Source organism: Corvus hawaiiensis, chromosome 11 (genome assembly GCF_020740725.1).
Source record: "Corvus hawaiiensis isolate bCorHaw1 chromosome 11, bCorHaw1.pri.cur, whole genome shotgun sequence".
NCBI lineage: Eukaryota > Metazoa > Chordata > Aves > Passeriformes > Corvidae > Corvus > Corvus hawaiiensis.
Window position 1 is genome coordinate 17,519,541 of NC_063223.1, and position 25,436 is coordinate 17,544,976.

The window sequence follows — 25,436 nt, forward strand, 5'->3', positions numbered from 1 at the left end:
TGCAGAGGGGGATGAGCCCTACCTGGGCTTGGCCCTGTCCCAGGGGGGGCAGGAGTGGGGTGAGGGGAGCGCTGGGGGCCGGGGTGTGTGTGGGAACGGCCACAGAACAAAGCCATGGGGGGGGGACAGGCACAGCCGCCCGTCCCACTCCTATTTTTATCCCACTTCCTAAGGAAGCGCAGCGTAGAGGCGCACGCTCGCCCTGGGAGCTTTCCAGCCTCTGAGGTGGCAAAAGTGGAGCTGCTGGCCAGGTCAGCCCGGCCCCAGCCTCGCCAGCAGCTCTCACACCTCCACACACAAGCACAGAATCGATCAGGTTGGAAGAGACCCCTGAGATCATCAAGTCCAACCTACAACCCAACACCACCATGGCACCGAGCGCCACATCCAGCCTTTCCTTAAACACCTCCAGGGACGGTGACTCCCCCACCTCCCTGGCCAGCCCACTCCAATGTCTAAGCCCCCTTTCCATAAAGAAATTCTTCCTAATGTCCAGCATGATCCTCCCCTGGTGCAGCTTGAGACTGTGTCCCTCTCATCCTGTCTTTAGCTGCTTGGGAGGAGAGGCTGGGCAGCACAGCCCCTCACTGCAGCCCCTCAGCAACAGGGCAGCCCAGGCTGCTGAGCCTGAGCCCCATCATCATCATCATCATCATCACCCCAAACAACCCTACAGAAAAACAAAACGACGACAGAACCCCAAACCCACCAGATGGATGCATATTATTATTACACATTATTATTCTTGCTATTCCTTCTGCCCAACGTGCACATTTCCAGACGCTTTGTTACGATCACAAGGCAGGGATGGGGTCTATCCAACAGTCCTGGATGTTGCAAATTCTGGCAGAGGCCTCTACCCTCAGCAGTGCTGTGAGGCGAGCAGAGCCTCCTTGAAGGCACAGGGGCAGAGCTAAAAAAGCACTCAAGTATCACAATGTCTAGAGAATCATAGGCATAAAGCTCACGAGCATGTGCCGTTAGCTAAATTCCCTAGACAATAGCGGGAAGTAGCAGCATGCAGTGAGGAAAGGCAGAGAGGAGGGGCTGGAAGTCAAGTCACCAGAAAACACAGAGGAGTGAGATGTGACAGACCCCATTGTTTTAGAGGCAACACACTCTCGACACCCATGCTCCCTGCACACGCCACGCCAGAAAGAAGAACAGACGGGCATTTTTCAGAGGATCCGCTTTCCAGGGAATCCCGCGCCCTTCCCGGGCCCTTCCCGGCGCCCCCGCCCCTCGGGCCCCACGTGCCTGTGCGTGGCCACGTGTCGCGCCCGCGTGACGTCACCGCGCGCGGCGATGACGCACAGGGGCGAGCGACGGCGGATCCCGTAGTCGGGGCCGGACATGGCGGCGCGGCCCGGCCCGCGGGAAGATGAATAAGGGCTGGCTGGAGCTGGAGAGCGATCCCGGTGAGCGGGGCCGCGGCACCGCGCAGGGGGCGGGGCTGGGGGAGGGCCGAGGCACAGGTCGGGGCGGCGGGGGGGCTCTGAGGGACACACGGGTAGCGGGGCCTGGGCTGGGGGGGACATGGGGGACAGGTCAGGGAGGCTGCAAGGGGCAGGCTGGGAGTGTGGGGTGTACGAGTGGAGTTTTGGGGGCTGCGGTGTGCGGTGCATAAATGGAGTTTTGGGCGGGGCTGGGGCTGGGAGGTGTACAGGTGAAGTTTGGGGGGGCTGCGGTGAAGTTTTGGGGGCTGGGGCTGTGGGGTGTGCAGGTGAAGTTTTGGGGGTGTGGGGTGTACGGTGTACAAGCGGAGTTTTGTGGGGGGTGAGATGTACAGGTGAAATTTGGGGTGTGAGATGTAGGGTGCAGGCCTAGAGTAGGAGGGTGCAGGAGGGCAGGAAGGTGCTGGAGAGCCCGGCATGGAGAAACCGGCAGCAGGACGGCCACAGGTGCCTCCTTCCCGCTGCCTTGGAGGTGGAGTCTGTGGCGGAGTCCCGGAGTTGTTCCACGGGTTAGGATTTGAGGGCCAGCGCTGGTGTTGGCTGGGGCATTGTCTGAATGTTGTTTTAACCCTGTGAGTCGCTGTAGGGTGGAATGGGGTTGTCCTGTGGAAGGCTGGGAGCTGCTCTCTAGGATGGGGCGGTGAGTTTTTGAGGCTGGGGGTGAGGAAACTTGACCTCTGCAATTGTCTTCTCAGCAAAGGATTCTGTCTGCTGTCGGTGTCCCAGTCACCCCCAGTTTTGCTGCTCTTTATCCTCTTTACTGGTACTTGAAAAATGCTGAAATCATTCCCATCCTGTCCAAAGTCACAGGACATGGTGTGGATTCTCACAGCTGGGAGGGAAGGTTATTTGCTTGGGAGATAATCTGTCTGGGCAGAGGCAGGTTTTTTGGATCTGTGGCAGCTGGGACAGATATTAGGAGTGACCCGTGTGCTGCTCTCAGCTTTCAGCACATCCCATGAGCTGAATATCGTCCCACTGGCTCCTACTGTGGGGCTTGTGCTGAAATCTCTGAGTGTTTTATTGGTCAGGAAGGGTTGGTAGGTCCAGGTTTGGGCTGGCTGCTGGGTGGGGAAGAGAGCCCTGGGGACATCCCGGCTGCTGGCATAGTGTTGTGTGTGCTTGTGGACACCAGAACGTGTCCCAGCCAGCCCATATCATTTGGAATGGGTGTCTGAGTGTTCCAGGAGAGGTGTCAGTAGCAGGAGTGTGCCTTTTGTAGATGCTGAGGTAATACAAAAGATTGAAATATATCAGAAATCAAAGTGGGGTTGGAAAGGACCAGGAAAGTGCTGGGGTTTGGTGTAATGGCCTGGCACAGTGAGCAGGCTCCCACTGGTTTGAAGCATCTTATTTCCACAGCATATTTCTTCTCACTGGCAATTTTGTAAGAAATACAATGTTTTCTGATAAATCAATGAAGACTTTTTGCTCCCAGGAGTTTCCTCCCTGTTTTAATAATTTTAACTTTGGTGTGGAAGCCCCTTGGGCTCTTCTTAATTGAGCCACATGCATCAGAGTCCTTCAATCCATTGCTTACAGGGATGTTTCTCAGGATTTAATCCTTCTTATTGGTATTCCCTGGACTCCCTCCCAGGCTTTCAGCAGCCTTTATTAGGGAGATAAAAAAGCAGATTTGTTATTCCAGTCTTGAACTCGCTAACTCCATGTGCAGACTGACTGCCTGAAAATTGGGCTGACTGCCTTTGCTTTGGCATCATAGTGGCAGCTGCTGCTCAGTTGCTGGTATCTGATAATCCTTGTTTTCTTGCTGTTGTCTCTGTATCCCTGGCTATGTCCTCCTGCATTTGGTAGTCACTGGAGACAGGCTGTTGGATTTGGTTCCCCCAAAGAGACAGGGAGATGAAGACGAGCCTTTCAGCCCTCGGAGTTCCCTGCAGCCCTGTTGCTGTGATCTGGATTTCCCCTCACTGGCTTTCACTAACCAGGAGCAAAATGATCTTTTTTTAAAATATCCTGTGACCTCTTCAGCCATTTTTCTCTCTGGCTACAAGCGTGTGTGTGTCATTTAGGTGCTCCCTGCTGCTGCTGCTCACTTGGCAGGTCACCTGCAGTGGGTCAGGATGCATTGGGCTCTGGCAGGAAAGAGCTGGTTCAGGTCCTCTTGAAGAAGAGGATGATCACTGGGGATGGAAGGGTGAAGGGAGTTGGAGCACCTCTGAGGTCAACAGCCCCACTGCTGGGACTCTCTGTGATCCTGGTGCCGCTCTGCTGTGGGTTTTCTGGCTGTACCTTGGCCTGAGACCCTCTGGGGCTCTCGGGGGATGATGACAGCAGATTTTCTCTCTGCTCTCTTCAGCCAGAAGTAACCTGTTGGTTTTGTTCCTTTCAGGTCTTTTCACACTCCTGGTTGAAGATTTTGGTAAGTCCAAGAAACTTTCCTGGGAAGTCGGTTTTATGCCTGACATTACCTTGTCCTTTCTGGTGGGCCTTACACCAGCTTCTCTCCTTTGTCTGCAGGGGTCAAGGGAGTGCAGGTTGAGGAGATTTATGATCTGCAGAGTAAATGCCAAGGGTGAGTCAGAGGCCTGAGAGTGTGAGTTTTGTTAAGCAGAATGGTCTGTGGGCCTGGGAACTCATCACCAGGCATTCAGAGGGGCCCCTGTGAGCTTGTCTGTCATGGAGGTCAGTGCTGTAAGTGATGGCTTCAGCAGGTTTGGGGCAGGTGAGGGACATACTTCAAGGGATTCATCTCCCTCTCACCGTGGAGAGGTGGTGTGCTTGCAGTGTGAGCTTTCTCCCTGTCCTGGTGCTGTGAAAAGGCTTTGAGGCTGTCACTTCTTAAAAGCCATTGCTGAACTCCTCTCAAGAATGAATCCAAGGTAAGTGTAAAAGGAGGGTCATTCAGTGGCCAGGCACTGTTCTGCAGGTCAGTGAGTGTCCAGAGGGGAATTTCCCATTTCTCTGTCTTCAGCCTCTTAAGACTTGTCAAACCCCAGAGTTTTCAAGCTTGCTTGTTGGCTGAGTCTGGAGCATCACTGCAGGAGTGTCCTCAGTAATGTTGGGCTGGGGGGATTGTGGCAGGGATGGTCACCTCCAGAAAGATGGCACTGGTCGTTCTGCTTTTCCTCTCTTTCTTTGCTCTGCCCATGGTTTGAAACAGAAGGTTTCTGGTGCTGGGCAGAGCAGCCCCACTGGTGTGGTTGGTCCAAAGTGCTGGAGCTGCTGCTTTCTCTCTGCAGCCCTGTGTATGGGTTCATCTTCCTGTTCAAGTGGATTGAGGAGCGCCGCTCCCGCCGGAAGGTCTCCACGCTGGTGGATGAGACGTCGGTGATCGACGATGACATTGTCAATAACATGTTCTTTGCTCACCAGGTAGGCTCCAGGAGGGGGGAAAGTGTGTGTGGGGTGTCTCCTGTGACACCTCAGGGAAGCAGTGTGGTACTGAGAGGCTGCACTGATCTTGCTGGTCATGAGGGCAGCTCCTCTTTCCTGGGAGTGTCTTCCCTGAGCTCCAGGTTGGAGGGAATCCAGTGAGGGCTGGGAGACTGTGGCCTGCACTGTGAGCAGATGGGGCACGGTGAGGCTCACTAAGTGATACTGACTTCCTTCCTTCCTGTGAGAGCTGAGGTCAGGTCATTGCTCTCACAAGCACTGCTGGTTCTTGCATCAGTGCTTTCAACTGATTGTTGTCAGCACGGAGGAGTTTTTGAAAGGCTGCCTTGTTCCTGCTGGTTAAGTTGGTCCTTGTGTTACTCTCCAGCTCATCCCCAATTCCTGTGCCACCCATGCCCTGCTGAGCGTCCTCCTCAACTGCAACAATGTCGACCTGGGCCCCACGTTGAGCCGCATGAAGGATTTCACCAAAGGCTTTAGCCCTGAGGTAGGGGCAGGGTCAGGCAGGGCTGTGCAGGAGTGGCACATGTGGCCCTGCCTCTCGCTCCTCTCTTGGGGTGATGCTCTTAATGAGCTGGCTCCTTCCATGCCCTCCATGGCTGCACACTGCAGCGGGATTGCCTTTTCTCTCTCATGTTCCTGCCTTGCCTTGCTCAGAGCCTTGGTTCCCTTTAGGCTGGGCACAGCTCTGAGCCTTCTGTCATGTTACTCCCTGTAATCAAAAGTCTTTTCTCCTCCCTTCAGACCTATTGTGAAGTCCGTCTTTCTCCAGCTGTAATTTATTCAGAAGAAATTGTGTGCTCTTTGCATCTTGGGCTTTACCTGTAACTCAGAAGAGTACAGGGTGTGCCTGAGGGTTTCTGTCCTGGTCCTGTGGGTAGATGGACAGAGGGAGTGGGAAGGTGGTGGGTGAAGCATTTTGTTTGTTCCCTGTCACTTCTGAGCTGTTCTCCTCTCTTGTTGTTGGCTGCAGAGCAAAGGCTATGCCATCGGCAACGCCCCGGAACTGGCCAAGGCCCACAACAGCCATGCCAGGTGAGTGAGGGGTGTCTGCAGCTCCCTCTCTCAGAGGAGGAGGCAGACTCTCCATGACCTCTCACCCTCCCAGGCCGGAGCCACGGCACTTGCCAGAAAAGCAGAACGGGATCAGCGCGGTGCGGACCATGGAGGCTTTTCATTTTGTCAGTTATGTCCCCATCAAGGGACGGCTCTTTGAGCTGGATGGGCTGAAGGTCTATCCCATTGACCACGGTAAGAGCCCACCTGTCCCTGCTTGTTGACACAGGTGAATAGCACCCTGGTGTGTTCAAATGTATTGTTTTCCATTGCCTCTTAGTGTTAACTGGTGTTAGTGAAGAATCACTCCAGTGGCTCCCAGATTTGTCCTGAGTTTTGACAGTTCATTTTGGAGCTTGTGTGCTGGGTACTGTGCCTAGAAAGCAGTTATTTCTAAATGTATTGCTGTTGTTTTGCCAGCCTTGCCATTTTCCTCCCCAGTTGCTCAGGGCCACGAGGTCCTTCAGCTCTGAAATAACTGCATATAGCAAGGAGAATTTATCTCCTCACTCTCTCCTTGTGCCACATAACCACTGTGTGTTGGTTGAGGCACCAGGTCCCAACAGATCCAGTGGGCTGCCCAGGTTACTCCCTTCTCTTACAACTTGACCACTCAGTTCTGTCTTTCAGACAGTTATTTATCCCTGCCAGGTTTCTGTCTGTCAACCCCTTTGGTAAGGTACCCACTTCATGTACTTGGTTCACTTAAGCATGGCCTGCTTTAAGTCCAGCTGTGTCTTGTTATCACAGGGCCGTGGGCAGACGACGAGGAATGGACAGACAAAGCCAGGAGAGTGATCATGGAGCGCATTGGCCTGGCCACTGCAGGGTAATGTCCTGGGCCATGGGGCAAGCACTGGCCCCTTGCCATATTGCCCTGGATTATTTGTATTATGGTTTCTGAGTGGCAGGTTGTGGAAGTGGGGGTGGAGAAGGTTGCCTATAGAGAGGTGCAGGCGCTCTGCTCTGCCCCTTGCCTTCTCTTGCCTGCAGAGCATGCGGAGAAGGTGCATTCCCTGTGCGATGCAGAGTCCCTGCAAATGCTGCACAGTGTTAAGAGTGGCCTGGTTAGGTCCCCGTTAGCTCAAGTCCATAGGAGAAGGATTGGTGCTTCTGGTCTTGAGCTGGGCCTCTTGAATGCTTGGGCGTAAGGGTGACAGCACTGGCACAGGTTGCCCAAAGATGTTGTGGAATCTCCATCTCTGGAGATATTCAAAAGCTGTCTGGATGTTGTCAGGATGACCAGCTCTGGGTGTTACTGCTGGAGCAGATGACTCTCACAGGTCCCTTCCCACCTCAACCAACCTGTGACTGTGAGGAGTGTTTTGTGTGGTAGCTGAAGCAACCTTGCACTGCTTCACCAGCCACTGTGAGGTTGACTTGGTTTTGGGGAGAAGCCTTGGGTGTGTTGGTGTTAAAACACCCGGGCAGGAGGTGGGGATAAGGGCTGTCACCACAATCCCATGGCTGAGGCCCGCTGCCCTTCCTGCAGGGAGCCGTACCATGACATCCGCTTCAACCTGATGGCCGTGGTGCCTGACCGGAGGATGAAGTACGAGTCCAAACTGCACATCCTGAAGATGAACCGCCAGACTGTGCTGGAGGCCTTGCAGCAGGTAGGACAGCCCAGGCCTGGTGAGGGGAAGAGGCTGTTTTCAGGGCATCTACCTGTGCTGCCAGGGCCCTGGCTTTGAGGGTTTTGTTTGGTCTTGGGAAAAGTCTCGTGGGAAGAGGAGATAACCAGCCTTGCTGCTTGGCTGTTGCTGCTCTCCTGGGAGGTGACTCACCTGTGTCGGTTGTGTGCCTGGGCACTTGGTGTTGGCTCACCCTCATGAGCTCTGCAGTGCTTGAGTGGGAAGGATGTGGTTTGGGTCATTGCTGGTCCAGCATGCAGTTTCTATGTCATTTGCTTTCAAGCTTATCCGAGTAACTCAGCCTGAGCTGATCCAGACCCAGAAGTCTCAGGAGTCTCAGCCTGCTGAAGAGGCAAAGCCAGCCAGCAGCAAGACTGTGACTCCAGAGAGCACCCATCCAGGTAGGACCTTGTACCAGCAGTGTTGCCAGCCTGGCCTGCCATGGAATGAACCCAGGGTGGTGGTGACAACAGCTGCCTGACCTGGAGCTTGGACAGTTTCATTGTGATCTTCACTTCCTTTTCTGTGAGCCCTGCTCCATGTGCACTGTGCTGGGGCGTGGGTGATGCCTCTGTGCCTGGGGGGTAGTCGGAGGGATGCGAAGCTTCAAAGTAGGAGGGCTGGAGCTTGGGGACACCAGTGACAGCTGGAGGTGGGTGTGGTGGTCTGGAGGAGTGTAAGAGCTCCTCTCTCACCTGGGTAAGAGGTGGTAGAGGACATGGAGTAAAAGGTGACAGTGCTGGTGATGAATGGAATGCTGTGCTTGTGTGGCAGATGGCACTGATGAACCCACCAGCCAGGGCCACCCCCCGGCCACGCAGAGCCCCCCCAGCAAATCCAAACCGGTGCCAAAGACGACAGCGAGCGGTATCAATGGGGCCCCTCCAGCAAACCCCAACCCCATTGTGCAGAGACTGCCAGCCTTCCTGGATAACCACAACTATGCCAAGTCCCCCATGCAGGTAGGCTGGAGCGCCAGGCCAGCAGCACGCCTGAATCAAGCTGAGCTCTTTGCCTCCAGTCCCTCACCTCTGTGGGAGCATGGCTGTCAGCTGGCCTAAGCCCAGCCCTGCCTTGCAGCCAGCCTGGCCCAGCACTAACCCAGGCTGGGAGGGAGGAGCGTAAATAAAGACTGACCTGACAAAGGAGGTTAACCTTAATGTGGGTAAACTGAGCAAAAATGGGGAAGGGTCCCTGTTTCCTCTCAAAAGACACAAGTCCTGGTGTTAAGCTGGACCAAGGATGAGTCCACTGGGCTCTTCCTCCTTGCCCTGCTGCCAGCCTGCCTTCAGCAATGGTGTGTTGCAGGAAGAGGAAGACCTTGCGGCAGGAGTGGGTCGCAACCGGGTCCCAGTCCGACAGCACCAGCAGTACTCGGACGATGAGGATGACTATGATGATGATGATGAGGAGGAAGTTCGTAACACCAACTCAGCCATCAGGTGACAGCTTGACCTGAGGGTGGGGGGCCGGGAGCTGACATTTGCAGAACCGTCAGTGAGGACTTCCCAGACCTCTTTCCTTAGCTCTCCGATAGTTCTGTTCATCTCTTCACCTGCTCTTTTACTTTTCACTCACTGGATTTCGTGAAGTCCTTCTGTAGCTCTTCACAGCCAACTCTGAATTTCAGCTGCCCTGAGAGTAACTGTGTATTGGCAGCAGGCTTTGGGGCTTTGAGGAACCTTGGTTCACAGTGCCAATTGCCAGTTCAGCTCCTGGTGACAGTTGTTAATGTGCTTGGACTGCTGCTAAGGCCAGGAGGTTGCAGTCACAGCAAGGGTGCTTTGGAAGAAGAGCAGGGGGTACACAGCACCCTGTGCCTCCCAGCAGTGTAGGGATCCCTGGGACTGAGTGGTTCAGTGGTGCTCGGGTGCTGCAAGAGAAGCTGATGGCACTGGGGGTGACCTGGAAGTGTTTCAGACCTTGTTTCATCCCAGCAGGCAGCCTGGACTGCTGAGCACAGAGCTGGCAGTGTCTGTGCTGGGCCTCTACTTCCTTCCACCAGCTACTCACCTTCCCTGCTGTGTTCCTGGGCAGGTTCAAGAGGAAAGGGCAAGTGAAGCAAGAGCATGTGGCAGGGGCCGCAGATGGCCAGCTCTCTGTCCTGCAGCCTAACACCATCAATGTCCTGGCTGAGAAGCTGAAGGAATCTCAAAAGGATCTTTCCATTCCCCTGTCCATCAGGACGAGCAGCGGGGGTGCCGCCGTGGCAGTGGTCACCCACTCCCAGCCCTCCCCCACGCCCAGCAACGAGAGCACGGACACCGCCTCCGAGATCGGCAGCGCCTTCAACTCCCCACTGCGCTCTCCCATCCGCTCGGCCAACCCCACGCGCCCCTCCAGCCCTGTCACCTCCCACATCTCCAAGGTGCTGTTCGGCGAGGAGGACGGGCTGCTGCGAGTTGACTGCATGCGCTACAACCGGGCTGTCAGGGACCTGGGGCCCATCGTCAGCTCCGGGCTGCTGCACCTCACTGAGGACGGCGTGTTCTGCCCGCTGGCTGCTGCAGGTAAGCGCCTTACAGCTTGTAGGGGGTGGTAATCTCACCTAGGGTGACAGGACAGTTGTCCTTTGATTTTGGGAGTGGATGCCAGTCCTCTGCGATAGCTCCTAATGCTTCCTTCCCCTGTGTGTAGATGGGAAAAACTCCCCCTCTTCCATCAAACCCGGTGAAGAGGCCCCAGTTGCGATCAAACTGGAGGAGAAGGAGGGCAGTGAGGCCAGTGACAGCAAAGAGAAGGTGGGACTTGGCAGGACCAGTGATCACCCTGGGGGGGAAAAGTATTCTCCCAAGGTGAGTTTTGTGCTGCGACAGCCCTGGGAGCGTGGAGCTCACCCGGAGGTGCAGCAGCGCTGGCAGTGACTGAACCGCATGTGCACGCTGTCCCCTCGCGTGTCGTCGCAGCCGCGCCTCGAGGCACAGGGCAGTGCAGGTTTTGTGCCTTGCGTCATCTCGGGGACCTTTGCCTTGGTAGTGGGCGCAGCCCCTGTCTCTGCAGCTGAGATGTTCAGCCTGCTGTGCTCTCCTCTGGGCCAGGGGCTGGTGAGACCCTGCATCCCCAAGCCCCAGCCCGCTGGTGGTTTCACAGCCTGTCTGTGCCCTCTAGCCAGGGGACAGGACCAGGCTCAGGCAGCACCAAGGGCTCCCTGGAGGAGAGCTGGATAGAAACTGATATTCCAAAGGGAAGTCTTCAGATTTCTTTTTTGAGGGGAAGCAGGTCCTGGGGGAGGTGGTTCTGGCACACAGGCAGCCCCTCCCCCTGTCCTAAAACCAGGTATATGGGGCTGGGGCAGAGCCCACCTCCCCTGGGGCTGGCCGCAGTGAATTCCCTACAATGAACTGATCTCCTTGCTTTCCCCCAGCAAGTGTTTTTCCTTTGGATCCTCCCTTTCCTAGCACAGAGAGGAACACCTGCCAGCTCACCCTGCTGGCTCCTGGGCTGTGGCTGGGTCTGTGCTCACGTTTGGTCTGCTTGATCCTGGTAGGAGCTGCTGGCGCTGCTCAAGTGTGTGGAAGCAGAGATTGCAAACTACGAGGCCTGCCTGAAGGAGGAGGTAGAGAAGAGGAAAAAATTCAAGGTGTGTTGGTGGCTTGTTTGTATTGCTGATTTAGCTGCCCAAAGGCTTTTTTCTGGGGTGGCTTTATGCACAAATGGAGGGAGAGCGGTTCAGCTGAGAATGGCGATGAGGAGCATTCAGGAGTCCCTTCCCTGTTACCAAACAGCTCAGCGGGGCAGAGCTCTCAGCGGGGCGGACCACAGCCCCGACATCCTGGGGGAGGGTGATACAGCTCTGGGATGAACATCAGCACTGATAGGAGGCAGGGGAGAGTCTGCAGAGATGCCTCCCTGCCCACCCTCACATCTTCCTAGCTGCCCTTTGTGGAACATGCCAGCATCTGAACGGGGATGGAGACAGTCCTACTTGTGCCCTGGCCCAGGATAGGCTGGGAGGTGGGTCCCTTCCTGCTTGTCTCCTTAGTCTGTGGGCTGGGCCAGGCATGCCAGTTCTTTGTCCCCTGTTAACCTTGAACTCTCCCTTCTCCCTGCCCCCGGCTTGTGGATTATTTGTGGATTTGTCTCTTTGTAGATTGATGACCAGAGGAGAACCCACAACTACGATGAGTTCATCTGTACCTTCATATCCATGCTGGCCCAGGAAGGTGAGCTGTGCTCATGGGGCAGAGGGTTTGGGTTCAGCTGGGGCAGCTGCACTGAGCATGATGGAGCAGCAGCTGTGAGCCTGGGAAGCTTCACCCTGCCCGGCTCCCTGTTTATGCCAGGCCTGAGGCACAGGGTGATGCTCAGTCTGGGGAGCCACAGATCTCTGCTTTTATAGTCCCAGGAGGTGCCCACTGATGGCTTTCGAGCGAGAGAGGCAGGGCTGCCCTCTGGCATGGGTAATCCCAGCACTCCAGGCCCGTGTGTGTGCTCTCCCTGCAGGCATGCTGGCCAGCCTTGTGGAGCAAAACATCTCCGTGCGCCGGCGGCAGGGAGTCAGCATCGGCCGCCTGCACAAGCAGAGGAAGCCGGACCGCCGGAAACGCTCCCGCCCCTACAAAGCCAAGCGCCAGTAGCCAGGGAGCCAAGACTGAGAAACAGCAGCTGGGCTTTGTGGCTTTGGGCACTGGCACTTGGATCTATGTTACCCTTTGCCCAACGAAGAGGGACCACAGTGACGAGCCCTCAGCCCAGGTGGAGCCTGGGGACAAAGGGAAATTGGGTTTTTCTCTGTGCCTGAGCTGTGAAAGGCAAGAACCTGTCTGGAGGAGTTCCTGCAGCAGAAGGGAGTCTGGAGTGCTCAGCTGCCTAATCATGCCATGGCAGCACCCAGATGCCATGGCCTCTGTCTCAGCACCCTGGCTGAGGACTGTGACAGGAGGGAAAGAGCCCACCCAGCTGGGGATGGGTCTGGCGTTGTGGGAACGCTGGCAATGCCCATGTGAGGTTGTGCTGGCCGCAGCTGGCTGTGGCTTGTGTCCTCCTGTGTCTGGGCCTTCAGCTTTGTGCTTCCCTGGGATGTTCATGTCTGTGTTTTCTATCCTTCTCCCTTCCCCAAACTCATTTTTGGTCCTAACCCAGGCTTTGGCCATTCTGAGGAAGGTGGCTCCAGGACAGAGCTGCTTCTGCACCCACCCGCCGCTGCAATGCCCAGTGCTGGCTGAGCTCCTGGGCATGGCATCACCTTCCCAGTGTAGCTTGGCTCCCCAGTGGGCCATGGCAGCTCTGGTGCTGGATGAGGGTGGGGAGGCTCATCTGTGCCCAGCCCTCTGTGGTGGTGCTGGGGTGGCCTGTGCCTCCTGCTGCTCTCCTCAGGACCAGCTCTGTGGCCCTGGCAGTGCCTGTGGGTCACACAGCATTGCACCAGGCCCAGTCCCCAGAGAAACCCCGTGAATTATGAACAGACCAGGTCCATATGGGGGCCTCGGTGGTGCTGGGCACGGCCCAAGGGTGTGGCTGTGGCTTGGTGCAGCCTCGGGGCAGGGGGAGAGGTGGCTGGTTGCTGCAGTGGTGGAGATGGGATGGGGGCAGCAGTGGAGGGAGCTCGCCCCTAGCTGCCTGCTAACACGAGGTTGCTGGTGCAGCCTGGCTGCCTCTTGCCCGCTGCCTCCTGCCAGCCCCCAGGAGCCTGGCAGAAATCTGAGGTATCAGAGGTGAGCACAGCTTTCCACAGATGTCCTGGGGCAGGAGTCCACAGGAGAGGACTGAATTTTTTCAATATGTGTACAGATCTTGACTATGGAATGAAACAGTTCTTTTGGTATTTGTTGAAGGAAAGAAAATCCTTCTGTCTCTTGCTGTGTCTAATATCAAGTGCTGTAAATAATGGATCTGTCTGAAGGAATAAAGCTATCCTGTAATGGCCAGCCAGGGAAGAGGTGTGTGAGGGAAGGGGAGGGGGGGCAGTGGGGCTGGAAACACCATGTGGCAGCTCCACGCCCTGTTATCCCTCCTGGCAGCTCCTCTGTGGTGTAGAGATTTGAAGTAATTGGGGGGGGATGGTACAACAACACCAGGCTCAATTTATTGACACTTCAACAGGAGCAGGGCAGGACTCACCTCAACAGTAGGAGGGCAGGAGGAGAGGGGGGCAGCAGCCCGGCTCAGGCCCTCAGCTGCAGTGGGTTCCTGGGCTGCCTGGCTGTGTTTCCTGGCTAAAAGTCCAGGGCACAAATCAAGGCTGTGCCACGTTTGATCCAGTGCTTCTCTGGCTTGTCCGTAGGGATCTCCACAGCAATCACGTAGTTGGTGGAGTGGCCCGTTGTTGACAACGTGCCTGTAATGGGGGAAGCAAGGGCAAGAGCGTGGTGCTGCTGCACAGACTGGAGAGTCCCAGACAAGTGACCCCATCCATGAGCCCTTGTTTCCACCCTAATCCAGGTGACAGGCTGAGCAGGGCTGGGGGAAACAGGCTTGTGGGCTTGAGGGGCACTGCTACAGAGCCAGGGTGCCTGCCTGCTCCATCTCCTCAACCACAGCAGGAGAAATCTTTTCTCCCTGGCTGGCCACTGCCAACAGTACCTTGCTCCGTGCCCATGTATGGCAGGAGGAACTCCCTACTGCCTCTCCCGGGCTGCCCCTCCTAGCTGCTCCTGCAGCTCCCGTGCTTCTGGAAATCTGCCTTTAGGGCACCTACCTGCTCGAGTGAGAGTCTTATAGATGGGGCACAGGTAGGAGCCGGATTCTGGAGGCTTGCGGTTGGGAACAGGCACTAGCCAGATGACAGCCATCTCCGTGTAGAGCTCCTTGGGGCGTGACTCTGCCAGCTGACCCGCAGCCGCGTCCCATCGGGCGCCCTCCAGGAACAAGCCGTGGATGTAGCAGCCCACGTCGGGCTGGTGTGTCAGCTCCTTCACCGACTCCTTCATGACCTGCCCAGGGAGGGGCGTCGGGCCCTTGCTCAAGGCCTGTCCCTGGCGGCTCAGCCCCAAAAAACCTCTTAAGCAGCTCTTAGTTAAGCCAGCGTTGCCAAAGGAGACCCTGCCCCAGCTCTTGGAGGGGCTGGGCTGCATTTTTTGGCAGCTCACATCATGTTGGGCAGCCTGTGACAGAGCTGGTGGAGGGGGATGTGAGCAGCTCTGGAAGCAGAAGCCTCTGCCAGCCTTGGGGAGGTGTCTGGCAGGGTGGGTGGGTGGGTGTATCCAAGCACAAAGAGGATGATGCGGCCATGGGCTGCTGTGTAGCCTGGTGCCTTCACCTCTTGGGCAGACCAGGGCCTTTGTGGCCTTCTAGCAGGAGATTCCAAATAAATTCAGAGCCTCCACCTGATTTACTTACCTTGAAGTTAAATGAAATGGTGTCGATGGAGATGACAGACTTCCTGGCGAAGTTCTGCAGTGTCCCGGTGAGGAAGGCCTGGGGGAAGAAGAACCCACTGATCCAGAACACGGAGGGGATCCCATGGCTGATCCAGTTCTGCAGGAATTCAATCCGCTGCACCAGGTCGTTCACCCATGATGCCAACGGCTTCAGCGACGGATAGGCCTGTGGGGCACCCACAGAGGGAGGTGCTGAATGCAGCCAAGGACAGCCCAGACCTTGTGCCTCAGCTGCTGAGGCTGCCCAGAGCCCAGGGGCTGGGAACAACTGGGAGCTGCACTAGGCAGGAGACATCTCCATGTCAGGGGACCAAGAGCCAGCTCCACATGAGACAGCCCAGTCCAGTGGCAGTTGATGACCCATTCCCCTGGTTTGGGTGAGCTCTGGCAGGCAGCTGGGCTGGCTGGGGCATGTACCTTGGCATTCCATATTTCAGGAACACTGTTGTTGTACAAACTGGTGGCCATCAGCTCCAGCCGAGAGGACATCACAACCAGACCCTTGAGAGCTTTCAGCAAATCCTTCAGACTTTGAGCAACCTCCTCCAGGAGCTTGTTGTACCTACAGAGAAAGGGCAGAGGGAGCAGAGTGACTCTCTGCAGTGGTTTATTGCCCATTGCCTGCCCAGAGAGGGTGTGGATCTTTATACAAGAGCGAAGCTCCTCCATGTAACCCCCAGCCCCAATCCTCTTCAACAGGGTCTCACAGCTGCTTCTCCAGCCCTAAGCTGCTGACTGTAGCAGATGGAGACAGGATCAGCCAAAGGTCCTGGCTGGGACAACACAGTTGTTAGTGTGACTGCCAACCCCACTGCTGTGCTCAGTACTGAGGTTCCCCAAAGGTGGGTGGCAGTAGGGGCCTGCACCTCTCTGCTGTTCCGCAGGATGTGATCCCACAGGAGTTTTACCTGATCACTTCCTGCACCAGCACTGTGTTCATGGATTCTTCGTAGAGCAGTGGGTATTTTTGGATCACCTCCTGCAGGTTCATGGGGTCAGGCAGCTTTGCCAGGATGTCATTGGAGGTCTCCTCCACGATCTGCAAGGAAGGCAGCACGTGGCAGCACCCTTCTAATCCAGCCCCATAGCTGCTGAGAAGGGGCAGAGCTAACGCTGGGATGGCGGTGCCACTGCTGGCACCCAGCAGGCAGGGTGGCACCTGCTGAGAGCCGGTGCTTGTGGTCACTGCCCACACTGGGCACTGGCTGCCAGAGCACCGACAGGACTGGGGCACCCACCTCTTCCCTGCTGCGGCCTCCCACCGTGATGGTCTTGGGCTGCAGCAGCAAAATGGCCCCCAGCAGAGCAAAGGTCTCGTTCTGAGTGAAGGTGATGTCAGCATTGTCGTGTAAACCAAAGAGCTCCGGGCTGTCGTTGAGAGGCAGGCCCTTGACGTATTGGAGGTAGCCCTGGAGAGGAATCCACACAGACTCTGAGGGCAAGAGCAGCCAAAGATCCCCAGGTTCTTACAAACTTATATTCCCCCAGGGACCTGAAAATGCAGTGGGTTTCAGGGAGGAGAGATCCCCTTTGCACTGTGACAATCCCCCTGGATCTATGAGCTGAAATTTGTGACTTGAGTACTTACATTGAGGTCAGAAGAGGTACTGATCTGCTTGTAGATACCTGATTCGGAATAGGAAAAGTCAGGACTTAAAACCTCAGGTTTGTAGAAATCCTCCAAAATGCTCATGATGCAGCGCCGGTCCCAGTCGTCGGTCACGCGGCCGCCGTAGTTGATCTCCCCAGCTGTGTATTTCAGAACCTGCAAGAGACCCCACCACGGTTCCGATCCATGTCTGCACCGTGAGCTTGTTCCCTCGCAGGAGGGGCAGCTCTCACCTTGTAGGGAATTTCTGCGTATTCATTCAAGAACATCTGCAGCTGACTGATGCAGATGCGGAGGTCTCCGTCTGTGAACTCATAGGGGATGTTGAACCCCAGAGGCCCAAACTTTCTCCTCTCCAGCATGTTCCCATGGAAGAAGCAAAGTGAGAGCAACAAGGATTTAAACTCTGTGACCTGTGGGAAGCAAGGAGAGGAGTTGCTCAGCTTGGGAGGAGGCACCCTTGGAGGGAGTCAGGTTCTGCTGGGACCTGGCAGATTAATAGTGCCAATTCAGGAGTTCCAGCTGGAGCTTGGAGAGGGGGAAACCTCAGTCAGGCTGCTGTGCTGGGAAAGGCCATGGCCCACTTCTGGCTTAAAGAGAGCTGCAGCAAGTGCCTTATGCCCGGCTTCCAAAATAGTGTTGTTTCTGTTTCTCAAAGTAAAACTTCCAAGTTGCTCTTCACAGGTGTGAGTTTATGAGAAATACCTCCTTCTCTAGCACATGCATTCTCTAATGGGGAGGAAGATCTATGCCTGGAGAGGAGCAACATCCAGGTGGAAAGCATACAGTGGAGCAGGCGTGGAATGGGGACAGCAATCCAAAGCACAATCTGGGTCTTACCTTGGAGCAAGAATTCAAGAAGTCATCACTGAAACTAATGTAGGACTTGAGCAGGTTGGCCTTGACCCCACGGGGGGGCTCGATGGTCATCTTGGAGCCATTCTGGAGAATGGACACAGGGAAGTGGTTGCTTGGTAGACTGGTGAGCCAGAGGCGAAAGTCCGGATGCACCTGAAGTCCAGAAGGCAGCAAGTGCTCAGAGGGTGCAGGCACAGCCCCTGCAGCTCCTGCACTGACCCTCTGTTCTGTGAGGAACCTATGGATGGGACTGAACTAGAGCTGGGGTCCTCCCAGGCTCCAGCCTCCTGCCTGTTATCCTCAGAGTGGGCACCTGCTCAGTAACACATCTCACCTTGCTGGGGTCAATGCCCTCGATGAGTCTCTCCAGTGAGGGCATCCAGCTGGGAGCCAGGTGGCAGTTCTGGAAGAAGACCCAGTTGCCCTGCTCCATGGCACTGTGCAACATGGCTTCAGCACGGGGGCCCTGCAGAGGCAGAGAGAGAGAGCTCAGAGACCCTGTCCCATGGCATGCTGTGTCCTGCTGAGCTGGACTGGGAGGCAGCTCCCTGGAGCTGGGTGGAAGGACCACTGTCCTGAGCTATGGCCTGGCTTTGCCCCTATGGCTCAGCTGGATCTTTGCTGTTTGATGGCACAGCAAAGGACTTTTACAGCTTTTACAAGCCTGTGAGGAAGGGCGGAGGGAAGGGAAGAACTGCAGATGGATTCAGGAAGGCAGAGGGCACTGTAGTGGGAGCTGCTGCAGCTCCCACACCAAGGGGGCAGAAGCAGAAGGTTGGTAAGGGCCCTGGGGCACGAGGGTGTTTTCACAGCGCTGCAAGTGTTTGACCTACTTGGAGCTTGGTGAGTGTCCTGACGAGTGCCAGGACACTGCTGTTCCAGGTATGCGCTGACAGCTTACCTGTCCTTGGCCCAGAGAAATGGCAGTGAGCTTCTGTGTGAACTTCATTTCTTCAGCAAACTTGTAGAGGTCGGCAGCGGGGTCAGTGCCCGGGGACAGCACGAACACCAGGGGGGTGGTGGCAGTGGACTCCTTAAACACGACTGAGAGGTCAGTGGTCTGCAATAGAGAGTTGGTCAGAGTGGAGAGCCCGTAGTGGAACCACACAGCACCTCCTCAGCCTTCCTGGCCTCCAGCTCCCCTCCAAGGCACCGGCGTCCTCTCGGGTGCCAAGGTCAGGAACACGTTCAGTGAGGACCACATACAGCTCTCCTCTGGCTGCATTAGGGTCAGGGCATGAACCACTTTCCCATTTGTCATTCGAACCCTTATCTTGTACACCTGCAGTATCTGCCCCTCCCAGTGTGGTTTAACTGGTGGACATCAGAAAGGCTATCCCTCGTCTAAGGCACAGGTATTTCCCCAGCTGTGGGAGGAACACTGTGGCTGCAGAGGGACACCATCACCCTCACTGCCCATTTATCACAAGCTTGAGGCCTCCTGCTCCCCTCCCACCAGCACCTGCTCTTGGCTGGTTACCTGTGGCTCGATGAAGCGCTGATCCAGGTTCAGCACCACGAAGTCCTGCATGGCGTTAGTGATCTTGTCTCCACGCAGACACCGCAGAACCAGCAGCTTCTGGAAGGCATCGAGCCCATCTTCCCACTTCCCAGGCAGAGGCTCTCTGCAAAGAAATTGGGTGCATTTTGGGGGGATGTGCCAGATCCTACACTCCACAAGAAGTACCCAAGTTGCCTGCAGGCAGCCATTAGGGCTTCATAAGGGACAAGGACCTTCTAGTCCCTTGGCTGAAGTTGTTGTCTGCAGCTCTGAAACCACCAGTGGGCAAGCCAGAACTGCTTCCACTGGGGAAGCAGCAAATACTGCTAGGATAAGGCATTGTGTGGCTCTGTCTTGGGCAAGCAATGGTCACCCCTGAAGAGAAAAAGGCAGTGCCTCACCCTTTCCCTTGTGTGGCACTGCACCGGTAGCAGAGCTGGCACTGTGGCTGTATCAGCTCCTCCTGCTCTCCCAGGGATGTCATGTGCAGTAGAGCTAAGCAGGGGACACTTGCCTGTGAGGCTTGTGGCTGTCAAAAATGGCCCTGAACCCTTCAAGGTTGGCTGCAAAATCGTTGTCAAAGTCAGAGAAATTCTTCAGGCTGCTCAGGGCCAGGATGTCTCCCCACGCTCTCTCGTTCAGCCAGGCTGGAGCTGGGTTGTCCTTCATCTCCTTTATGGCCCCTCCTGACAGCAGGTACCGCCACTCATCCTGGGAACAGGACACAATTTGGTCATGGATAACAGCCTACACACCTGAGCCCAAGGCATGTGGTGCCATATCCAATTAAAATCCCGTAGTATCTTTCTGGCTGCTCTCCTGCCAGGTGTGTGTGTCAAGCAGTAAGTGAGCTGGAGGGTCTGGTGAGAACAACATAGTGACTGCTCAGCTGCCACTCTCTGCTAACCCCTGTCTGCTCCCTCCGAACTCATTAACCTTTGCAGCAGTCTGGCAGCAAGCTGGCAAAAGCTGCAGGTGATTCAGGCTAGGCAGCTCTGCATGTAGACACAGAGAACAGTTTGAAAGCCGAATAAGGACAGAGGCCCTGTGTTTGCCCAGCAGGCTGTCAAGCCTGTCCCTAACCCCAGGGAACAAGGCTCCTTTTCCACCCAGCACACAGTTCTAGGGGCTGAACAGGCTGTGCTTGAGCTGCCTTGATGGGATCCCTTCAAGGACTAAGGTGACTTGCTCACCATATCGATCTGCCCCTCATTCATCAGAATCCGGGCGCTGACCAGGAAGGCAAACATGAGCTTGTGCTTCTCGAAGAGGCTGCGGCACACGTTGCAGTAGAGACTGAAGGTGATGTAGTTGTTGATGTTCTCCACCCGCTCTGTCAGCGCCTCTGAAAAAAAGGCAACAACCAGACAAGGGTGGTGGGTGCCTCAGGGGAAGTGGAGGGTGTTCTCCACGTCAGCTCTGGGTTCCTGGTCACAGAGGCACACCCACGCCCTGCCCGGGAAGGACAGATGCTGCTCTCACACGCAGACCTGGTGCAGATGTGGGGCGAGGGAGAGGATACAGGAGGGGGCTGTTCTGGGAAGGCACCTGCTTTCTCGGAGTTACGGATCCCCAAGAGGAAGATGTTGAGGAACCACTCGAGCGAATACTGGTACATGGGGTCCACGTTGGACAGGTCTGAGACACAGAAGTAGAGGATCTGCGAGCGGACAGCCACAGGCACGTACTGCATGCGGGTGATGTTGATGTCCTTCTCTGTCTGCTCTGCGACCGCCACCTTGGCCTGGAGGACAGAAGTGATGTCCCGGTTAGTGGAGTGCTGGCAGGGGATGCACAGCTGCAGGGGGAGAGCACCTTTCACCTCTGACCTGGATCTCTCCTGCCTTCAGCTTGGATGCCTCCAACACTTTGATGAGCTCCAAGTCATCCACAGGGTTTCCTTCAGAAGTGCTGAGCCGATACAAGATCTGATCTTCTATCTCCTTTAGCTCCTGGCGCATCTGGGCATTGCTAATAATTAGCTGGTTTCTATCTTCTTCTAAGTCAGGCCGCTCCGCAGCCACCACTTCTCCCAACAGTTGGTCTTCCAAGCCACTACAACGAAAGCCATGGAAGTGAGGGTGGCAGGTGAGGGGGCAACAGGCCCGAGGATCTGAGGACTGCAAGGAAGTCTGAGGCTGAGCAGCATGGGCAACTAATGGGGTAAAAGCAGGTACCTGGGTGAGAGGGTGAAGTTGATGAGGGTGAGCTTTGTGGAGACCTCAGGGCTGTAGTGAGGGTTGGGCAGCTTGGTGGTGATGTACATCTTGAAATCATCGTGGTAGGGGATCACTGTATCCCCCAGCTTCAGCACGGTGTTGCCTTGCTGTTTGAAGGTCTGTACCGGAGAAGGACAAATACAGAAAGACTGGGATGGCTATCCCTTGTGAGAGAAGGCATCCTGCTGTGCCCTGGGCTCTGAAGGCTCTCAGGACAGATGAACTCCAAGCTTTCCTGCAGAACTGAAGGCCTGAACCTGAAGAGAGCAGTTGTATTTCATGGCTCTGCCTCCCAGGCAAAGATGCCTGCTGGCAGAAGACCAGTGTGTGCAGGAGGCTGTCAAAGTGCTGGAGCCCTGGCCAAGGCATGGGACTCACTCATCCATGTGAGTTCTGCCTGCCCACACCCACGGAGACCTATGGATGCACCACACCCCATGGCACCCTGGCCAGATGGCCCCTTACAGCTCAGCCAGGTACCCACTGCTCTCCTTGCCAAGGTAAGACATAGGACCTCTTTCAGCAGGACAGGCTCAAGGACTGGATCCAGCTCCTCGCCGACATTCTCTAGCAGGAAGGGCTTCCCAAAGGTAATGGTGTTTTCCAGAGTGGAGAGGAAGTCCCGGTCACTCAGCTTGGCCACCTCCAGGCTGTTCTCTCTCTCCTGAAAGGCAGCAGGGGAGGACAGTGTTTCTGTGGTGTCCTGCCACCTTCACATCCAGCTCCAGTGCACAGTACACCTCTCACTGGACTGATTTAGCTCCCTGTTGCAGCGGAAATAATATCTTTTCTTGCTCAGCTAGACTTTGGCTATTTTGGCAAGTTTATCCCCCATCAGCAGCTACTAGAGGCAGCTCAATGAGGCAGGAGAAAAGTGGGGAAATAGGGAGAATTTCCTTCACAGAGCCATACCCCTCTGGAACCCCACACTGCTAACTCAGGGCACAGCCTGCAAAGTGAGAACAGGTGGGTGGGAAAAGCCCTCAGGGAGCAAAACAGGAGCAGCTGCCTCAGCCTCCTGCCTGATCCTTCAAAAGGGCAGTAAAGTGTGTCTCTGGAGAAGATGTGGTGGTCAGTGTTGTCAGCTCTTTGGCAGTAGGGTCTGTGCTCAACAGCCAGGTAGTGTCACCCTGATCCCTCCCTGTCCTAGAAACCTGAAAACCATTATGGGATATGTTGGTGGTGTTTTGTGAGGTGAAGGCTCCCAGAATGTTAGTGGAGAGCCAGAGTGGGAATCTGATGCTTGCTTACGTGGGGGCTCCTCCTGCCCAAGAAGGGAAACCCACCTGGGATGAATGTGGATGTGGAGACTGTCTGGTACTGGCTAGGTTGGGCTGGCACAGTGTGGGGGTTTTGGAGCTCTAGAGCCCAAAGCTCTGCACAGCTCCTGACAGAAAGCTGTTACCCCTATCCTGGCATGCCTAGCCTTCCTCCCCACAGCTCTTACCAGGTTCTTGATCCACTTGTTTGCTTGTCCTTGTGGGTCTATGTAGTGAGTCCAGCGCAGGGAGAATCGGGTTATTACCCCATTCTCCACAGACAGGGCATCGTTGGGTAAACCAGCAATCTAACAGGGTAGAAAAAGTTGTTGGGACATCTGGTAGCACACACAGGTGACCAGAGAGAAGCCCTTGCTGCCCTGGCCCCTGAGTGCTCCCAGTGGGTGAACAGGGGATGGTGGCAAGCCCTGGGATGGAACTGTGCTGTGGGGTCAGGCTTGGGCAGGCTGTGGCCAGAGCTAGGCTCTAGGCCTGGGAGCTGTAAAGGACAAGCCTTACAGGTCAAGGCTGATGCCTTCATTGCTGCTGCCCAAGCCTGGCAGCAATTCCAGCTCTGCAGTGTGGAGGTGCTTGGTCATTATCCAGCTGCTTGGTTTGGGGCTTGTCCTTTGGTGCAGGTGATCCTAGTGAGTGGTGAGCTGAGTGTTTTAGTCTTTACCCGAGGTCCCTTCTCCCTCAAGTATTGTTTGGTTTGGTTTTTTTTTTTTTTTTTTTTTTTTTTGCAACTTGCCTGCCAGGAGCGGATTTCCACAGGGTCTCCAAGGGTGTTGATGAGGCTTGCATCCCAGCTGTGGGGAATGTAGTTTTTGGCCAGCTCCTTCATCCACTCCTCGGACAGTGCTGCACGGTAGTCTCCCTGCCACGAGAAACACCATCATAGCCTTTCTCTAAGTTGCAGCTGGTCTGTTGTGAGTATCTAAACCCTTCTGTTCCCATTCAAATGGGCCCTATGCAGCCTTTGGCACAAGTGGAGAGAGATCCTGGAAGGATCTCACACCCTTGTGTCCTATTCCTTTCTCCATGGCCAGGACAGCAGAGCTGCAAGCTGAGTGCTGAGCACTGCCCACTTACTGTGAAAGGGCCCAGGTAGGCCACAAAGCCAGCTGCAACCAGCACATCCCCAGAGCTGTTGTTGATCTTGCCATCCAGGCTCTCCACGGTGTCCTGCCAGCGCACCTTCTCATCAGCCAAGCTGTTGATGAGCTGTGGGATAAGTTGCACACGTGAGAGCTGCTGTGTGGTCTAACTTTGTGTCCCGGACCTGCTGCTCTCTGGGTAATGCTGCAGGTGACTTTGGTGACCAGAGGTTGGGGTGGCCCCTGACATATTCTGAATTCTGTGTCTGGCTTTGAGCACCCAGTTCTGGGATTACTGAGCTGCTCTCAGCTGTCCTGGAGACCTATTACTAGTTGAGGAAGCTGTGCACAGGAGGACAGCAGCTTTTCACATCAGTGCCTGGCTAGCTTAGCTTTCCAGTCCTGTTGAGCTGCTGAGATCAGGGCAGGCAGCTTCAGCCTAGGATTGTCATGGATGTTTTCACCACTGTGGTGCGTGGTCTGAAATTGAGTTGCCTCATATAAGCAGGCAGAACCCAGCTCTGTCCCTTACCACATCAGCACGGGCCAATCGCTGCAGACACTGCTCACACTTCATCTCCAACTCCTCCTTATTGGCTTTGCAGGCCTCGTACTTGGCTTGCAGCATGGCAATGCCATCTTCAACCTCCTTCAGGCGTTGCTTGGCTTCATCAAGGACCACCTGAGTGGCACGCAGGTCCTCCTCTGCCTCCCGCAGGGCTTGCTGGGGAGATGCACAAGGAACGGTGGGTATGTTGGGCATGTGGTCAGGCTCTTTCCCAAAAGCCAGAGACCTTGGAGCAGGAGCTGGTTTTCCATAAAAGCACTTGCTGATAAGTGCTAGCTACTGATATCTCAATATCTCAGTCAATCCAATCCCTGGATGACAAAGACGTTACGTCCTGACCTGCAGAACATGGTGATTCCCAGCATCTCCAATAGAAGGGAGCAGCTGGTACTGTGTTCCTGAACACCGAAAGCAACTGGGTCGCACAGTCTCTTACCCGCTTGGGCTCCACGACCTTGGACACAAAGTGGTACTTGTGCATGGCACGCACCCACTGGCAGATGGAGGTACAGGCTTTGGACACCTTGGCGATGGCAGCTGGCTGAAACTCCTCATTGTCAATGTAGGGCTGGATGGCCTTGATCACATTGTCTGAAATATTGTCCTGTGAAGAATGGTGGGAGAGAAAGAGACTTCTCCTCAGGCAGATCTCTAGCATGCTCATCACTCAACTCCTAAGGGCTTCCCCCAGAGGCAGCAGCATCCCAGGACCTGACAGGGTGGTCAAGGCATCACACTGGAGCAAGAGGAATCGAATTGCTGCACGCTGAGGTCTGGGAGCCACAGCTGTGGGGTTGGGTAAATCCCTTCCCATACCACTTCTACATAGCTCCTCCACACAAAAGAGCAGAGGGACAGAATGTGAAGATTTGTGTGTCTGGGTCCCAATGCCCAAGGCAATGAAGTGCACCCAACTGACATGAGGGCTTGCAGGCCAAATACACCCCCATCCTCAGTGTTGCTCACAAGGAGCTCAATTTGTTACTGCTGTGAGAAGGATGTCTGTGAGGCAATACCTTATCCCACTCACAGCCTCCTTCTGCCACTGCTTACCTTATCATAATCATACAGGCTGTTCAGGAACTGCACTGGGTCCTGGAGAAGGGCCCTGCCTGGCTCCCAGTAATCATCCACCTTGGTGCCTATCTTTTCTCCTGCCACCTTTTTGGGCTTTTTTCCATGCATAATGCAGACAGCTTCAATCACAATCTTCACACCAGGGGGAGGCCGCTGCAGGGCTCGTACCTGCAAAACCCAAATGGAAACAGTGGGTTAACTTGATTCTCTGGGAGATGGGGTGCTCATCCCTCCCTCAGCAGGGCCAGCGGAGACTGGGACGAGAGGTAGGACGCTTAGAGAATGCAATACGCAGGCAGGAAGGACAGAGGCATTTGAAGGGAAAGCTGGTTATCAGAAAGGGCATGGAGCAAACTAAATGTAGGCTGAAAGAGCCTGCTGTGATACCCTGATAGGTTTGTCCCTATGGGCTGAATGTATCTCGGCAA

General features: G+C 55.4%; 2 protein-coding genes across 4 annotated transcripts in view; one reads left to right on the top strand and one right to left on the bottom strand.

Moving 5' to 3' along the window:
- The first annotated feature begins 1,301 nt into the window (after positions 1–1,301).
- On the top strand, positions 1,302–13,368 carry BAP1 (BRCA1 associated protein 1). 3 transcript variants are annotated; one of them, XM_048315769.1, is made up of 17 exons: positions 1,302–1,418; positions 3,808–3,837; positions 3,936–3,990; positions 4,658–4,790; positions 5,179–5,298; positions 5,785–5,846; positions 5,920–6,062; positions 6,618–6,696; positions 7,360–7,483; positions 7,785–7,902; positions 8,276–8,463; positions 8,810–8,943; positions 9,539–10,011; positions 10,139–10,296; positions 10,989–11,081; positions 11,592–11,664; positions 11,945–13,368. In XM_048315769.1, exons 1-17 carry the CDS (start codon positions 1,382–1,384, stop codon positions 12,076–12,078), a joined length of 2,154 nt encoding a protein of 717 aa, XP_048171726.1. In that variant the 5' UTR covers positions 1,302–1,381; the 3' UTR covers positions 12,079–13,368. The 3 variants fall into 3 exon arrangements, with proteins under 3 accessions (XP_048171726.1, XP_048171727.1, XP_048171728.1); XM_048315770.1 differs by having other exon boundaries at positions 10,139–10,242; XM_048315771.1 differs by having other exon boundaries at positions 1,303–1,418; positions 9,686–10,011.
- A 136-nt stretch (positions 13,369–13,504) lies between these two features.
- Positions 13,505–25,436, bottom strand: part of DNAH1 (dynein axonemal heavy chain 1) — a 68,218-nt gene continuing 56,286 nt past the window's right edge. Inside the window, exons 56-79 of the mRNA XM_048316018.1 lie at positions 24,985–25,176; positions 24,368–24,535; positions 23,896–24,087; positions 23,359–23,490; positions 23,018–23,143; positions 22,455–22,574; positions 21,522–21,671; positions 20,966–21,126; positions 20,618–20,843; positions 20,337–20,532; positions 19,982–20,133; positions 19,303–19,499; positions 18,768–18,912; positions 18,189–18,347; positions 17,622–17,753; positions 17,270–17,440; positions 16,663–16,842; positions 16,409–16,585; positions 16,059–16,229; positions 15,729–15,859; positions 15,238–15,382; positions 14,780–14,986; positions 14,139–14,373; positions 13,505–13,778 (exon numbers count right to left, since the gene is read on the bottom strand). Of these exons, the coding sequence (XP_048171975.1) occupies positions 13,657–13,778; positions 14,139–14,373; positions 14,780–14,986; positions 15,238–15,382; positions 15,729–15,859; positions 16,059–16,229; positions 16,409–16,585; positions 16,663–16,842; positions 17,270–17,440; positions 17,622–17,753; positions 18,189–18,347; positions 18,768–18,912; positions 19,303–19,499; positions 19,982–20,133; positions 20,337–20,532; positions 20,618–20,843; positions 20,966–21,126; positions 21,522–21,671; positions 22,455–22,574; positions 23,018–23,143; positions 23,359–23,490; positions 23,896–24,087; positions 24,368–24,535; positions 24,985–25,176 (3,987 nt within the window). The 3' untranslated portion in view covers positions 13,505–13,656. The remainder of the gene's footprint in view (positions 13,779–14,138; positions 14,374–14,779; positions 14,987–15,237; positions 15,383–15,728; positions 15,860–16,058; positions 16,230–16,408; positions 16,586–16,662; positions 16,843–17,269; positions 17,441–17,621; positions 17,754–18,188; positions 18,348–18,767; positions 18,913–19,302; positions 19,500–19,981; positions 20,134–20,336; positions 20,533–20,617; positions 20,844–20,965; positions 21,127–21,521; positions 21,672–22,454; positions 22,575–23,017; positions 23,144–23,358; positions 23,491–23,895; positions 24,088–24,367; positions 24,536–24,984; positions 25,177–25,436) is intronic.

What these genes read in the sequence shown, in the direction of transcription:
- BAP1 (XM_048315769.1), top strand. Translation starts at nt 1,382, where the DNA reads ATGAATAAGGGCTGGCTGGAGCTGGAGAGCGATCCCG. An exon ending in ACATGTTCTTTGCTCACCAG is followed by an intron (nt 4,791 to 5,178) that starts GTAGGCTCCAGG and finishes GTTACTCTCCAG; the next exon opens with CTCATCCCCAATTCCTGTGC. An exon ending in CTGCCCGCTGGCTGCTGCAG is followed by an intron (nt 10,012 to 10,138) that starts GTAAGCGCCTTA and finishes CCCTGTGTGTAG; the next exon opens with ATGGGAAAAACTCCCCCTCT.